Source organism: Conger conger, chromosome 8 (assembly GCF_963514075.1).
Source record: "Conger conger chromosome 8, fConCon1.1, whole genome shotgun sequence".
NCBI classification, from domain to species: domain Eukaryota; kingdom Metazoa; phylum Chordata; class Actinopteri; order Anguilliformes; family Congridae; genus Conger; species Conger conger.
The window spans coordinates 61,654,064-61,669,328 of NC_083767.1; the positions used below are offsets into that span (position 1 = coordinate 61,654,064).

The following is a 15,265-nucleotide window of genomic DNA, read 5'->3' on the forward strand; positions in this document are numbered from 1 at the left end:
GGGGAATTCGACGCAATGCAGGCCAGGGCGAGCTAATACACGTTGCCACAAGTGCTGTCCACACCACAAAACAACGGAGCGCCGTGCAAGCCAGCCATGCTGTAAAATATTGTATTAATTCCACTACACCGGTGCCAAAACCTTAACCCTTTGCCAGCCACGCTCATCGTCGAAATTGTCCATTTAATTCCAACCGATTATTATATATTTCTGAATTCCAACAGGTTTTATACATTTGTAAATTGTCATTTTCGTTACCCACTGAAGGGGAAAAGGTGACTTATGAACACCTCGTTTCCCACACTGTTAGGCTAAATGAATTACAGAACATTATATCCATAAATATTAAACTCCTTGCATCTCTATTCTGCTAATCTGTCACTTGTTTCTTGCATACAAGTTTAATTTAATTGATATGTGTACGTTTCAAATACACATCTGTGTTCCAAATGAATTCTAGTTATTATTATTTACCATATACATCTTAACTTAACTAAGGGAACCTCGTTTGAAAAACCTCCTTTGCAGCTACACCGATAAATTGTTTGATGTTGTCCTTCATGCAGGACTGTTGTTGGATTCGTCTCGTGTCTTAATGCACGCCAGAGTTCCAGAATTGTGATGGGATATCCACACACACGTGATCCAATGTGGACTTGACGTTTCTGCAATGACTTTAAGCGTTGGATATCTGATATCTGTTTGTTACAACTAAACCACGTCCGCGACTCCGTACAGAATTACACAGAATTCAGAAAGCGGAGGCTCTCGGGATTATATAATTACTACATTTGTTTCCAGTGAACTGACTAGTGTTTTTCAAGATCCTTTAATGACGCCGCTAAACGGAAACCCGTGGCAGCGGACGTGAAAGATGTCAGCACCATGGACAGCGTCAACCCCGCAGTGAGGCCTACAAACGAATTCAGGTTTCAGGAGCGGAAATCTGGTGTTTCCAGTGAAAAGGAAGGCGTAAACACGCAGATACATACGCAGGCGTAGGTACGTGCACAGATACACACAGAATGAGACAGCGTGTGAGTATTACAAGTGTGGAGAGAAATGGAAACTTAGACAGGGGAAAGGGGAACTAAACAGAATCATATTTAGGTAAGAAAATAGGAGAGAAATGGGGTATTCTGGTTCTTAATCAGATGGTAGGAGATTAAGGGCCAGATTAACAGTCATAGATTCATTTTAGTCCTAGACTAAACTCGATTTTGAATAGAGATTCTCCTCACAGAACTCAATTTAGTCCCGGCCTAAACTTAATCTGTCTTGACTCCGAAAAAAGGTATGAACTGGGGATGACATAAACCCATTGATTCTGATCATATCTGCCCCTGCTACAAAGACATGCCAATGTTTTTGGGTTATTTTAGTCTGTTTTTATGTCTGGACACCCTCTTCACCTGTGCGGTCGTCCTGTGGCCGCAGCTGGGCGGAGCGGTGCGGCGGTGTTCTCGCAGATGCTGCCTCTTTAAGTACGCGGCGTGCTCGCTCAGCGGCGAGCGGAGTGTTTTTATGCAGCAGTGCCACGGGGTGCCTCCCACACACAGAAAACTCTCACATGGTGTGATTTCACCCTCTGCCCGGTACCCATCTACCGCTCAGCCCACTTCAGCCCTGCCAGGCTGGGACGTTTATAACTGCTCGAGCCGCGTTTGTTTCGCAGTGTGGATCTTTATTGCGCTGCCTTGCCGAGGACTGGGCGGCGCTAACTCAAGAACAGCGGCAGGCAGTGCAATATTACGTAAACATATTACTTAATATTAATATTATTACATAATATGTAATATTTGTAAGGATATCTTATAATATTCATAATGTTATTCCTGTGTTCTGCAGTGTGCCAGCTCACCCCCCCCCCCCTCTGTCTCTCACACAACACACACACACACACACACACTCACTGCAGTGCCTCTGCATTTGGCTAGTAAATCAGTGTAAGTGGTAAGGCATTGGAGAGCATTGTGAAGATGCCGAGGTGCTCTTTGTTGTGCATTGTGCTCTACCTCGATACAACAGTATAGATAAGCTACGGGCTTCGTGTATCTTTGTGTATCTAAAAACCGTGTACTAGATAGGTTAGCTTTTGTGTAACAGTTATTGTGTAGCAGTATTGCTAACCCCATAAACACACACACACACACACACACACAATAAACAGGTGTTTCAGTGCTCGGTACAGCTGTGTGCAGTGCCTGAATCAGCATACCCACCATAGTAAGCAGGCTCTGCCTCCATCAGTCCGTCAGTGGCATGAGCACGGGGGATTGGAGATAAGCTCATTTAGCTCAGATTCGCGGAGGTGTGAATCAGAGGCAGTATTGGCACTGCGGACTGCCATAAACCCGCCTGGGCGGCGGAAAGCAAGGCTACACATCCATCGCAGCCGGTTTGATTCATGCTGTCTGACTGGGCGCTGCTGCATGGGTTAGGCTCAGTGGAGATGGAGTGGGGCTCTGCAGCAGGGTGGTAGCAGACAGACATCAGGCTCAAATCCAGCCGCTTCGGCCCGCCCACGCCCCTTCGCCCCTCTCTTTCAGGACGCTCCGACCCGTCAAACGCTGCTGGAGCTGAGGGAGGAAACACCTGCGCATCCTCTGCAGAAATATCTTTTCAGAAAAGGCTAGGCTTTTCCCCTTTATTGAACCACATAACTCATAACATTCTCCCCATTACAGCAACAAGGTGAGAACTCTCTCTGGAATGGTCTATAGGGGATGAGAGGTCAGGAGGTCACGCTGGTCTATAGGGGTGAAAGGTCAAGCTGGTCTATAGGGGTGAGAGGTCACACTGGTCTATAAGGGTGAGAGGTCAGAAGGTCACACTGGTCTATAGGGGTGAGAGGTCAGGACGTCACACTGGTCTATAAGGGTGAGAGGTCAGGAGGTCACACTGGTCTATAGGGGTGAAAGGTCAAGCTGGTCTATAGGGGTGAGAGGTCACACTGGTCTATAAGGGTGAGAGGTCAGGAGGTCACACTGGTCTATAAGGGTGAGAGGTCAAGAGGTCACACTGGTCTATAGGGGTGACAGTTCACACTCACTGGTCTATAGGGGTGAGAGGTCAGTAGGTCACACTGGTCAATAGGGGATGAGAGGTCAGGAGGTCACGCTGGTCTATAGGGGGTGAGAGGTCAAGAGGTCACAGTGGTCTATAGGGGTGAGAGATCACACTGGTTCTTTGTTGTTGATGATTTCCTGTGAGTGGGCGGAGCCTTCCACAGTCACCTGGAGTGGGGAGGGGTTTTGTATGTAAAACATAATAATAATAATAATAATAATAATAATAATAAGAGGATAGCACTGTGGCCTCGCTGCAAGAAGGTCCTGGGTTCAAATCCTGGCCAGGGCCTCTCTGTGTGGAGTTTACATGTTCTCCCCATGTCTGTGTGGAGTTTGCATGTTCTCCCCGTGTCTGTGTGGAGTTTGCATGTTCTCCCCGTGTCTGTGTGGAGTCTGCATGTTCTCCTCGTGTCTGTGTGGAGTTAGCATGTTCTCCCCGTGTCTGTGTGGAGTTTGCATGTTCTCCCCGTGTCTGTGTGGAGTCTGCATGTTCTCCTCGTGTCTGTGTGGAGTTTGCATGTTCTCCCCGTGTCTGTGTGGAGTTTACATGTTCTCCCCGTGTCTGTGTGGAGTTTGCATGTTCTCCCCGTGTCTGTGCGGAGTTTTCAAACTCCAAAGACACACAGGTTAGGCTAATCTAAGGGGCATTAACAGGGGGTTGCTGTAAAAAATACCCTTTATAAAGAAAGGTTCAAAATAATGAAAATAATAATAACAAACCCAACCTAAAACCAGCCCAAACTCAGCCCAAGCCCGTGGTGGAGTGCCAGCGCCATCCCACATCTGTATCGGTGCACCGTGGCCCAAATCTCCCCAAGCTTACTTCTGTCCCCTTCAGGGTCAGGGGCGCCACCTAATGGTTAGACTCAGCAGCACAGGCTGTATATTCTGGACTCAGTGAACCTCATAGAGCACTGTCTATCCATCCAGAGCACTGTCTATCCATCCAGAGCACTGTCTACCCATCCAGAGCACTGTCTATCCATCCAGAGCACTGTCTACCCATCCAGAGCACTGTCTACCCATCCAGAGCACTGTCTATCCATCCAGAGCACTGTCTATCCATCCAGAGCACTGTCTACCCATCCAGAGCACTGTTTTGCTGAGATGAGACACATTTTCTAGATTTCACAACTTTTTTTTTTAGATGCAGATAAATGTGATGTAATGGATCCTATGGCCCCGTAATCAATGTTCTGACATTTTACATTAAAAAAGACTCAATTTGTGGATACCTGTGTCCTTATAGGGGATAGAGAGATCTGTAGAGGAAATAGGGGCTCTGCCTAGGATTTAAACCCATAACCCTCTCCATTACAGGCCTTTGTGGTGATGTGATTAGTACCTTTCCACATACAGAGGAAGGCGTGACTTTAATTATTATTAGAACCTATTTCTTAACTGTGTGTTAAAGCAGAGAAATTATTCACTTATCAGTACCCATATAGAACATTATTGTACCTTCTGGATACATCTGGGAAATGTGTTCTGTAAAGAATTAAAATGTGCTTCATTATGCTTTTATTTCTGAGTGAAAAGGGTATTATTACGTCAGTTCTTCTGGCTGATAGTCATTTCCATGCTTTCTGTACAACTACAGCAAAGGGAATGTGTAGGCCTTTGCATAATTGGACAGAAAGCTGGGTTATATAATGAGATATTTACAGGCAGTTCAGTCAAAGTCTAGTCTGTGCATCTATTTCAGTTTGGCGACCAGAATAGCCTACCCTTTCATAATAAACAGCCATTTTGGAGTGGGTTCCAGGGTTTCCAGAAATAGGCATGTTATATAACATAGCGCACTGCTGGATATTATGGGAGTGCTTTAGCATGGCAACAGTAGAAGAAAAAAAAAGTCATTCTTGACATGTTCAGCCATTTACTTAACTTTGACAATGACAAGACATGTCATAAATGTATGCACAATTGACAATTATTAAAGCAATTATTCAACAGTTCAAAGCTGAATGGATGTGCTATTAACAACTTGCTGACTAAATCATATAATCACTGTACCAGTTAAGAGTTTATTTTGTTAATGGTGTTCTTATCCTGGACTTGTCCGTTTTCCTTTCAATTCTGCCACCAGCAGATTTGGACACAGAGTGGGCAGTCTGTAGCACAGTGATGCTTTCGCAACGCCCTTAACCCCACACTGGTTCTCCTGCTAATCAAATCAACAGTAAGTAAAAAAGCATCATCTAAATAACATGTAATGTAAAGAGAGATCGATATTTTCAGTGATTTACATGTATGAGAAGAAAAACATCACCTCCAGTCCAGATTTAGTCATTCAACCTTGCACTAAGTTTAAAAAGTGTAGGGCACAATCGTAGAACACAACTTGGGGGTGTAAAAGTGACCGTGGCTATTTTGCATTTTACCTCTGCCTTGTGACATGGATCTTCTTCTCTGTTATTGAGGGTATTCTTCTCCCATAGGTCCAGTCTGCCAAGCTTGTACACATAAAATAATATAAGGTAATGGCAAGAACAGGCCATTCAGCCAACGCTCACCTTTTCCTACCCCTAAATGTACCTATGCTTAGTTGCCTAAAAGCTAAATAGTATCTAGCACTGTATCAAGCCTGGCCTTGAAAACCCCCCAGTGTTTCTGCCTCCACTACATGTCCTGGCACGCTACTCCACTCTATGACTGCTCTCTGTGTGAAATAATACTTGCTCATTTCTGTACAGAATTTCTCCAATTTCCATTTGTGGCCCCTTGTTCTGCTAACCAAACTCACCCTAAAGAATCACTGATAGTTCACTTTGTTAATCCCTTGAATTAATTTAAACGCCTCAATCAAATCCCCCCAAGTCTCCTTTTACTAAGTTTAAGATTAAGTCTATCCTCATAACTCTTATCTTTTATACCTGGAATCAATCTAGTTGCTCTTCTCTGAACTTTTTCCAGTGGCTCTATATCTTTCTTATAGTGCGGTCCCCAGAACTGCCCACAGTACTCCAAGTGTGGGTACGTTTCCCTACACAACCTAAACAACACCAGCACAGGGCACATCTCTCTACACACCATCAACGACACCAGCACAGGGTAAGAGATGCACGCATACACATAAATATGCAAGTACACACACACACACACACACACACACACATATACACACACACGCAAGTACACACACACACGCGCAAACACATATATGCACATGCGCACATACACACACGCGCACACACACACACGCACATATACACAAACACACACAAGCACACACAAGCACGCTCACACACATATATGCACATGCGCACATACACATGCACGCACACACACACACACGCACATATACACAAACATACACAAGCATGCTCACACACATATACGCACACACGCAAGTACAAACACACACACACGCACACACATATATGCACATGCGCACGTACACACGCACGCACGCAAGCACACATACACAAACACACACAAGCACGCTCACACACATATACGCACATGCGTATGTACACACACACGCACACATACATGTGCGCACACAGCACACATACACGCACGCACACACAAATAAAAACAGTCATACAGAGGGAAAGAAAGGTACAAATAGACTAAATAAATCACCAGTTGAACCAATTTGTTTATATAAAACATACACAATGCTTAAAAAAATATAGCTTTGATCACATTAACTTCACGAGTTCAGCAGTGTCATATCTGATACAATATGTACCGAACAGTTATTCATTGTTCCCACATGGTAATTGACTGACACTGCAGTGGTTTTTATGGTAAATGACTGACACTGCAGTGGTTTTTATGGTAAATGACTGACACTGCAGTGGGTTTTTATGGTAATTGACTGACACTGCAGTGGTTTTTATGGTAAATGACTGACACTGCAGTGGTTTTTATGGTAAATGACTGACACTGCAGTGGGTTTTTATGGTAAATGACTGACACTGCAGTGGTTTTTATGGTAAATGACTGACACTGCAGTGGTTTTTATGGTAGATGACTGACACTGCAGTGGTTTTTATGGTAAATGACTGACACTGCAGTGGTTTTTATGGTAAATGACTGACACTGCAGTGGTTTTTATGGTAGATGACTGACACATTTTCCTGCTGACAGTTGCAGCTGGCGATGCATGTCCAGGTACAGTACAGGATATAGCCAGAGCACAGTCACTAAATCCATTTCAGCGCGCATCCAGTTCTACAGCAAGAGGAGCATTTCAGGCAAATGCCACATTCAAAGCAATACATAATATGGGCAATTCAAGTACCAGGTTTGCACCTTGGTGCACTACATCACACAAGGCAAAGACTGAACAGCCATTCTTTCTGCAGTCAGGTGACTGGGACAGCTTTAGGCTGATGTACATTGCACACGATTAACCCGACCTCGGCTCAGAAAGCTCGTCTGGCAGTCGGAGGGTTGCCGGTTCGATTCCAACCCTGGCATGTCGAAGTGTCCCTGAGAAAGACGCCTAACCCCTAACCGCTCCTGACGAGCCGGTCGGTGCCTTGGCATGTCGGTATGTGTGTGAATAGGTGAATGAGAAGCATCAATTGTACAGCGCCAGGGATAAAGACGCTATATAAATGCCAACCATTTACCATTCTTCCACACACATGCATACACAGTCCCTCCAGCCTTTGAGAGATTTCTCCAGAGTGGAAACAGTGCTCGCTGGACACGTGTTTCAGTTTCTCTCTCTCTCTCCTGTGGGTTGCAATGTTTTTTCTTTTTCTGTTTTAAGCAGAAAAACGGAGACATCATCCACTCTTGTCTTCCTCGTCTGCTGAAAAACAAAACAGAAGAGGGTGGTAGTTCTCACAGACCGTTTATTTCTCTGTCTCTTTAGCTGGTGAGAGAAGCACTTCCTCTACATTTATCCAATGTGTTTAAATGTATGATGGAGAATTTTGGTTCCTCTCATACATTTAATCATGGAGCAGACACTGCCATCTAGCGTCTGAAAGGTAGAAATGCTAGCCTCCTTAACATGAATACCTATCTGTTTCCATCACGTATTTAAAACTCATGAAATTGTTTTTCAGATTATGTTTTAGGCACATAAAAATAGAGAAAGCTGACCTACTTTTGGCTTCAAAGGTACTGAAGGCTCATTCATATTATACATGCACCCCACGTCCACAGGGTCAAAGGTCACCCACCCTCGCTGGGCACCCTGTTCCATGTAGGAACAACCCGTCACTCATCAATAAATCAGTGAATAACTGTTTTACAACTTCACAATCCAGAGAGACCGTACCATGTGCTTTGACGAGAGATCATTATCATATTTTTTTTATTTTTGTAATAGGTGTGTGGCAGTTCATTATGACTTTTATGCCATAACTGCAGGTTTGAAAAAAAGACTCATCTTTGTACCCTGATGGCATTCCACATTTATAAAAATATAAAAAGGCATTTCAACTGCTGTTAGGATAGGGTCATTTTCTAACCCAGGATGGTTTAATCGGGGAGCATGGTGGTGCAGTGGAAAGCTTTTTCACAGCAAGCAGGTCATGAGTTCAAAAGGCTTTTCTGTGTGGAGTCTGCATGTTCTCCCCGTGTCTGTGTGGAGTCTGCATGTTCTCCCCGTGTCTGTGTGGAGTGTGCTTGTTCTCCCCGTGTCTGTGTGGAGTCTGCATGTTCTCCCCGTGTCTGTGTGGAGACTGCATGTTCTCCCTGTGTCTGTGTGGAGTTTGCATGTTCTCCCCGTGTCTGTGTGGAGTTTGCATGTTCTCCCCGTGTCTGTGTGGAGTTTGCATGTTCTCCCTGTGTCTGTGTGGAGTTTGCATGTTCTCCCCGTGTCTGTGTGGAGTTTGCATGTTCTCCCCGTGTCTGTGTGTATTTCCTCCGGGTTTCCTCCCACAGTCCAAGGACATGCAGGTGTGGCTAATTGGAAAGTCTGAATTGATCATAGGTATGAGTGTGTGTGTGTGAGTGAATGGTGTGTGTAGGTATGAGTGTGAGTGATGGTGTGTGTGTGTGAGTGTAGGTATGAGTGTGTGTGTGTGTGTGTGTGAATGGTGTGTGTGTGTAGGTATGAGTGTGTGAGTGAATGGTGTGTGTGTAGGTATGAGTGTGTCAGTGAGTGTGTGTGTGTGTGTGTGTGTGTGTGTGAGTGTAGGTATGAGTGTGTGAGTGAATGGTGTGTGTGTGTGTGTGTGTGTGTGTGTGTGTGTGAGTGTAGGTATGAGTGTGTGAGTGAATGGTGTGCGTGTGTGTGTGTGTGTGTGTGTGTGTGTGTGTGTGTGTGTGTGTGTGTGTGTGAGTGTAGGTATGAGTGCGCTTCAGGATATGGATGCATGCACTTAAATCTCACCTCCACAGAAGAAGACGATCTTCATCCCTGCATCCCTGTCGGGAGGTTCCGATTGCTGCAGGAGGCGGAGTGTCGCGGCCGGCTCAGCGCTCGCATCATGCTGCTGCAGGCGAGTCTGGCGATGCTGTGGAGGAACACCGCAGTCGCACCGCCCGCCTTTCTCCAGTCACCGGGATTCGCCCTGCCGAAACGCCCACGATCAGCGACGCATCTTTCAGACGTCCGCTTATTCCCGTGACTCCCGTAGTCTGTTTCCCAAGTAGGGGGAGGAAAATCGCGTCGCAGATCCTCAGAATTCCGTTGGTTATTTTGATCAATTCCGGCGGCAACATTCCCGAAGCCTTCACGCCCTTCATCCATGTTTGAACCTTAAAATGATTTTTTCTTGGCTATACTTCATAGACTGTGAGTTAATTGTTGTGTTGACGTCCGATGAAGCATTTCAACAAGCTATATCTTGTTAGGCTATAATATTTACTAGGCCTCCGGTCTCTTGTCGCAAAGAAGGTGAGTGCAATCAAGTTATTTTACTTAAAGCAGGAGTTGCTAACTGCGTAGAAGGCCCATCGGACCTGGGTCAAACATGGTTTCGAATGCTTTTCTGTGCTTGATTAATTTTGTCTGGTGCAATTGAGCCAAACAAATGGGACATAGTTCGGGGGTTTGCAATTTTTGAGAGTATTTAATAGGTTCCAATACACCAAATAAGCTCCATCAAGTGTAGTGAATTTATATCATCCGGAACGATTGCGAGGCTCAGGCACTACCGCCAGGCGGCATTCCTCCCTTTGCCATCTGCCAGCACGCAGTGAACAGCAGTCGAAGCAACATTCCCATAATCACGTTTATGTTCCCTCTCTCCCTCTCTCTCTCTCTCTGTATTTCACATGGTAAGCACGTCATGTAAATATAGCCTGTGTGATTGATTGCGTTTCATTGCTGCGTTTCAGAGGTCAGATGGTGTTTCGCTGTTTTTGGACCGGCCGAAAAGGCAATAGGCCTAGCAAATGACCGCATATCGCGTCGCCCGCACGGCCTAAAGTCAGTCAACCGTTAATACGATTTCGATTCGGCAAATTCATTGTTGAGGCGCTCAATGCGAGAGTCGATATGGCCAACTCGGCAGCGAATTAGCCTAAACGCTCCTGGATTCATTCGCTTCCGACGCTTTGCGTTCGACCTCGCCGCTCGGAGCGATAGGTGGTTCTTGAGTGACATGGCGGCAACTGTCGCCCCCCTTTGGCGCTGCAACAGGAACGTGTGCGCGCGTGTGCGCGTGTGTGCGCGTTCTGTGCTAACGACTTCACGGGGTACATTCGGCTTTTGTGTGCTCTGATAACTTCATCTAATTGGTCCAAGGTTTGCTTACTCTGCCCCGTACACACAGATTAATTATATAGGCTAAACGGTCTATATGAAAAACCTGTTAATAATCGTAGATATATTCCCTAGAATATATTAATAAAGTGCTACAGGGAGAAGTGGGGCATCATCAGTTTTTTTTTCTTCCAATGGCTGATTCGTGGGTTTGATTTAAATTGCGTGACACTTAATTGGTTAAGCGCAGGCTGTAAGCGAAAGGGGATAATAACATACTGTTTACCTATACGGTATCTATTTTGTATTAAACTTTTTTTTTTTGTTGTTGTTGGGACTAAGAGCATCTCGGTATACTTAAGTGGATGTGCGGAAATATGGATCATCTCGTTCTGTATGGTTCTGCAGTGCCTTGCAGCGCTTAGACGTCGGTCAGCTTGCCGGTGTATGAATTGTTGTGCGAGCTGCAGTTTTCATATTTTAAAAACTCTAAATCGACGGTACAATCTGACTTGATGAGAGACGGCCTGCTGTCGCTTGTGATGCATTCCACGATAGGCGGCTGCTGACCGCAGGTGACGTGGCGGTACTCGGCATCGTCCCCCTGCTCGTTCTCCCGGTGGTAGAAATAGTTGAAATTCGAAACTATGACGGGAACCGGCAGAGCGATGGTCAGCACGCCGGCGATAGCGCACAAAGAGCCCACTATTTTGCCACCGATAGTCACCGGGCACATGTCCCCGTATCCCACCGTAGTCATGGATACCACCGCCCACCAGAACGCGTCCGGGATGCTGCTGAACCCGGAATCCGGGTCGTCGGACTCGGCGAAGTAAACCGCGCTGGAGAACAGGATGACGCCCATTAAAAGGAAGAAGATCAGCAGCCCGAGTTCCCTCATGCTCGCTTGGAGCGTTCTCCCTAAAATCTGGAGACCCTTGGAGTGTCTGGAAAGCTTAAAAATCCTGAAAACGCGCACCAGGCGTATTACTCTCAGGATAGCCAAATACATGGCTTGCTGTCCGAATCCCTGGTGATCTGCAAGCTCCAGACTCAGGGTTATGAAATAGGGAATAATCGCCACAATGTCAATGATGTTCATTATATTCTTAAAGAACGCCGGTTTACTGGGGCATGCTAAAAACCTGACTAGGAATTCGAATGAAAACCATACGATGCACAGCGTCTCGACGATGAAAAACGGATCTGTAAACGGATTGGGCTTCTTCGCGCGCACTGTGCCGTTCAGAGCAAGCGGGTCATCGGGTAACCTGTCTTCCCTGAACACCGGCAAAGTCTCCAAACAGAAAATAACAATTGAAATCAAAATGACCATGACAGAAACCATGGCGATTCCCCTGGCGGGTCCGGAGCTGTCGGCGTATTCGAACAAAAGCCACACCTGACGCTGGAAGACGTTGTCTGGCAACGGGCGCTCCTCTTCTTTGATGAAACCTTCGTCCTCCCTGAAATGGTCGATGGTCTCGTCTCCCAGTTCGTAAAATCGGATCTCCTCCATGAATATTTCCACCGGCACGTTAATGGGTCTTCGGAGCCGTCCCCCGGACTGGTAGTAATACAGGATGGCATCGAAACTGGGTCGATTCCTGTCGAAGAAGTATTCATTTCGTAGAGGGTCAAAGAAACGCATCCTTTTCCTTGGATTCCCGAGCAGAGTGGCGGGGAACTGGGCGAGGGTTTTCAGCTGAGTTTCGAAGCGCAGGCCGGATATGTTTATGACCACTCTCTCGCAGCACTCCTGGTCAGCCCGCTCTGGGTCGCGTGCGTCCTGAGACAAGGCTGTCAGTGCCACAGTCTCGTCCAGGGTTTCTCCGGGCACTAGGGTCATCTTTTTACCCCAGAGGGTACTTCTAGTCGCGCCACGATTCGTCCCTGCGTTGCCCTCTCTCCTTGGGTTTTTTGTGATCTTTTATTTTAATCAAAATGTTTGGAACAAATTCATGCAAATGCTCGCAGAAGACAGGTCGGTCCCTCGCGCGCGCCCTCCCTTCCCACGGTCACTTTCTTCTCGCGTGCCAGCGCATTATTTTGATCACATTTTCTTTGTGGGTTCTTATAGAACTCCCACCGTCACCTCCCCGTGTGGGCAGTCTGGACTGCTGGCTGTCAAACTCACAGCACTTAATACAGCACTACCCCCGAAGGAGATGACGTACAGGCGCTCTCTGCCGCTGAACCGAAGACGCGCGCAAGCACACAGGATAGCGCTGAAGCACACGCATACACATTCACACAGACATTATTTATGTACAAAAACGACGTCATCGTTTTTTTTGTTTGTTTCCCCCCCCCCTTTTTCTAGATTAATAATGGAATAATCACGCATCCTTTAAAAAAGACATTTACATGCAATTTGCAGATTTGGAAGTCTGTCTCCAAAATTTTGAGTCACAGCATATATATGTAACAGTATATGTTGCTGTGACTCAAACGAAACTGTGGCCAAAAGCCTGGCTACAGTTAAATATGTTTCACGAATTGAACTGACAGTTACTCACCGACACCCCTCATCAAGAAGCAACAGTGCCCATAGCATCTCCACAGCATCGCTAGATAATGTTACCTCTGCCCAGTACTGAATACCAGCTTAAATAAACTGGTTTCTCTTATACTAAGCAGTATTTTTGTTTATGTAATTTGGCCATGGATATGGTTAAGGTTCCCCCCCCTTGAAGAAACATGGAGGAGTCCTTTCAGAAAGTTAGGGCTAATTGTTTACTTTGAGAGATTTCTTCAGTTTTCTCGGATCAAAACCTTTCCAGTTTAAGTGATTGTTTCTTATGTCAGCTGTGCATGCAGGTCTCTGGGGTAAATATTGAAGTTGACTCCAGCTTTTTGAGAGAGTTCTGAAATGGAGGGATAATAGATGCATGACGTAAGCTCTAAAAATAGCTGGATTTCTCCCAGAACAGCAGGAGCGTTTAGTTTTCCCATGGACCGCCTTGGGTAACATGAAGGGGAAAAACATCTGGAGTTTTGTACCTCTGTAATGCAGGTTGTCCTGGCTGTGGGGTTTCTTCTGTTGAGATGCCAACAAAGCAAACAAAAATGTTTCAGGGCTGAAGATTGTTTTTCTTTTTTCAACATCTTACTGAGAGCTCTAAATGTTCACTGACGCAACCTTTTACACAAGCTGGGCTTTCAGTGTTAATTCAACACTCACAGAGTTTCTACATCAGGGGAGCTGTCAGTGTTAATTCAACACTCACAGAGTTTCTGCATCAGGGGAGCTGTCAGTGTTAATTCAACACTCAGAGTTTAGATGAGTCCAATATGGACTGCATGCAGTCTATTAGAGTTAAAAGTGATCCGTGAGAGTTAGTTCAGCTCAGATCAGTTCCAGAGACTGGGATATTGATTTGGGTCTCAGGTGACCCACGGTGAAGCCACATGATTCACTGTTTGGAGGTGATTCACAGTCTGAGTGAAGAATGTGTACTTATCTTGGCTAAGATGTTTGTCTCTGATTGTCATCCTGCAGTTAATTTTTAATCAGGCTTCTTGAATATTTGGCTGCACTGTAAACTGTAAACATTAATAATTTGCTCACAGATAAATTACTGTCAAGTGTTTACACAGAAACAAAGGTATGGTGCTGGATCAACCGCATGCCGATAAGCTAGGCCTAGCATCTGTGTTACAATGATGCACTTTGCTCACCTTGAGGACGTGTTAAGGAAGTGAAATGTATTTTTGATCATTGCTGAACACAGCCCTTTTCAGCCCTCACTTGATTCATTAAATAATTATTAACAAGGTTTGTTGCTGTGTGAATGACATGCATTGTGTGCCTATCTTTTTGGACATTTTTTGTTCACATTGAGCTAGAGCCTTTGGCCTGAGTTAGTTGAAAATCAAGTGTTAAAGCCTGGTCTTAGTCACTTGATAGAAACAGGTTTGGTTCCTTCATGGTGGAAACCATTTTGAAGCCACTCATTTAGGAACAGAGAAATGCTCATGCAAAACCCAAGGGAAAATAAATTATTAGTCATTTTGTTGCCAAAACAATCTCTCAAGCATGGCATACAACAAATACTGAATGTCCATCTACAAGATGTTAAGCAATCTGTGCAGTGGTGAGTACATGCTGTTAGACATACAGGGCTGTAGCAGTTGTCAAAGATCTGTGCTGATACATCTTAATGGAGAGCAGGCTGATATTAGCATGATGGCTAATCAAGTGTAATTAATACTTGGTATTATTATGCATTTAAGATGCACAGTTCTCTGAAATGCAATGGTTTATAGTCTTTTGTTTTGCGTCCATATTTCCAAAATAGGCACATAAACAGATAAAATACATTCTGGGACATCCAGTTTGGACAACTCTGGTTCATTAAAAATTCAGACTTCTCATTAGCCTGTGGACTTCAGAGTTTATTCACAACCCCACACATGGTCTCTGTGGACCTCAGAGTCTAACCCCACACGGTCTCTGTGGACCTCAGAGTCTAACCCCACACGGTCTCTGTGGACCTCAGAGTCTAACCCCACACATGGTCTCTGTGTTCAGCGTATAACCCCACACGGTCTCTGTGTTCAGCGTATAACC

The 15,265-nt window shown here is 45.4% G+C and overlaps 1 protein-coding gene and 1 long non-coding RNA gene across 2 annotated transcripts; both read right to left on the reverse strand.

The window, feature by feature from the left end:
* Nucleotides 1–6,651: 6,651 nt before the first annotated feature.
* LOC133135849 (uncharacterized) lies at nucleotides 6,652–10,596 on the reverse strand. Its single transcript, XR_009709449.1, has 2 exons — nucleotides 9,376–10,596; nucleotides 6,652–7,842 (listed from the first exon to the last, which is right to left on the reverse strand). It is a non-coding gene; the product is annotated as an uncharacterized LOC133135849 (long non-coding RNA).
* A 219-nt stretch (nucleotides 10,597–10,815) lies between these two features.
* On the reverse strand, nucleotides 10,816–12,718 carry LOC133135018 (shaker-related potassium channel tsha2-like). Its single transcript, XM_061251749.1, has one exon. It carries the CDS (start codon nucleotides 12,539–12,541, stop codon nucleotides 11,114–11,116), a length of 1,428 nt encoding a protein of 475 aa, XP_061107733.1. The 5' UTR covers nucleotides 12,542–12,718; the 3' UTR covers nucleotides 10,816–11,113.
* Between the last annotated feature and the right edge of the window lie 2,547 nt (nucleotides 12,719–15,265).

Bases quoted from the DNA above. Each gene is read 5' to 3' on its own strand.
- LOC133135018 (XM_061251749.1), bottom strand. From the start codon at position 12,541: ATGACCCTAGTGCCCGGAGAAACCCTGGACGAGACTGTGGCACTGACA.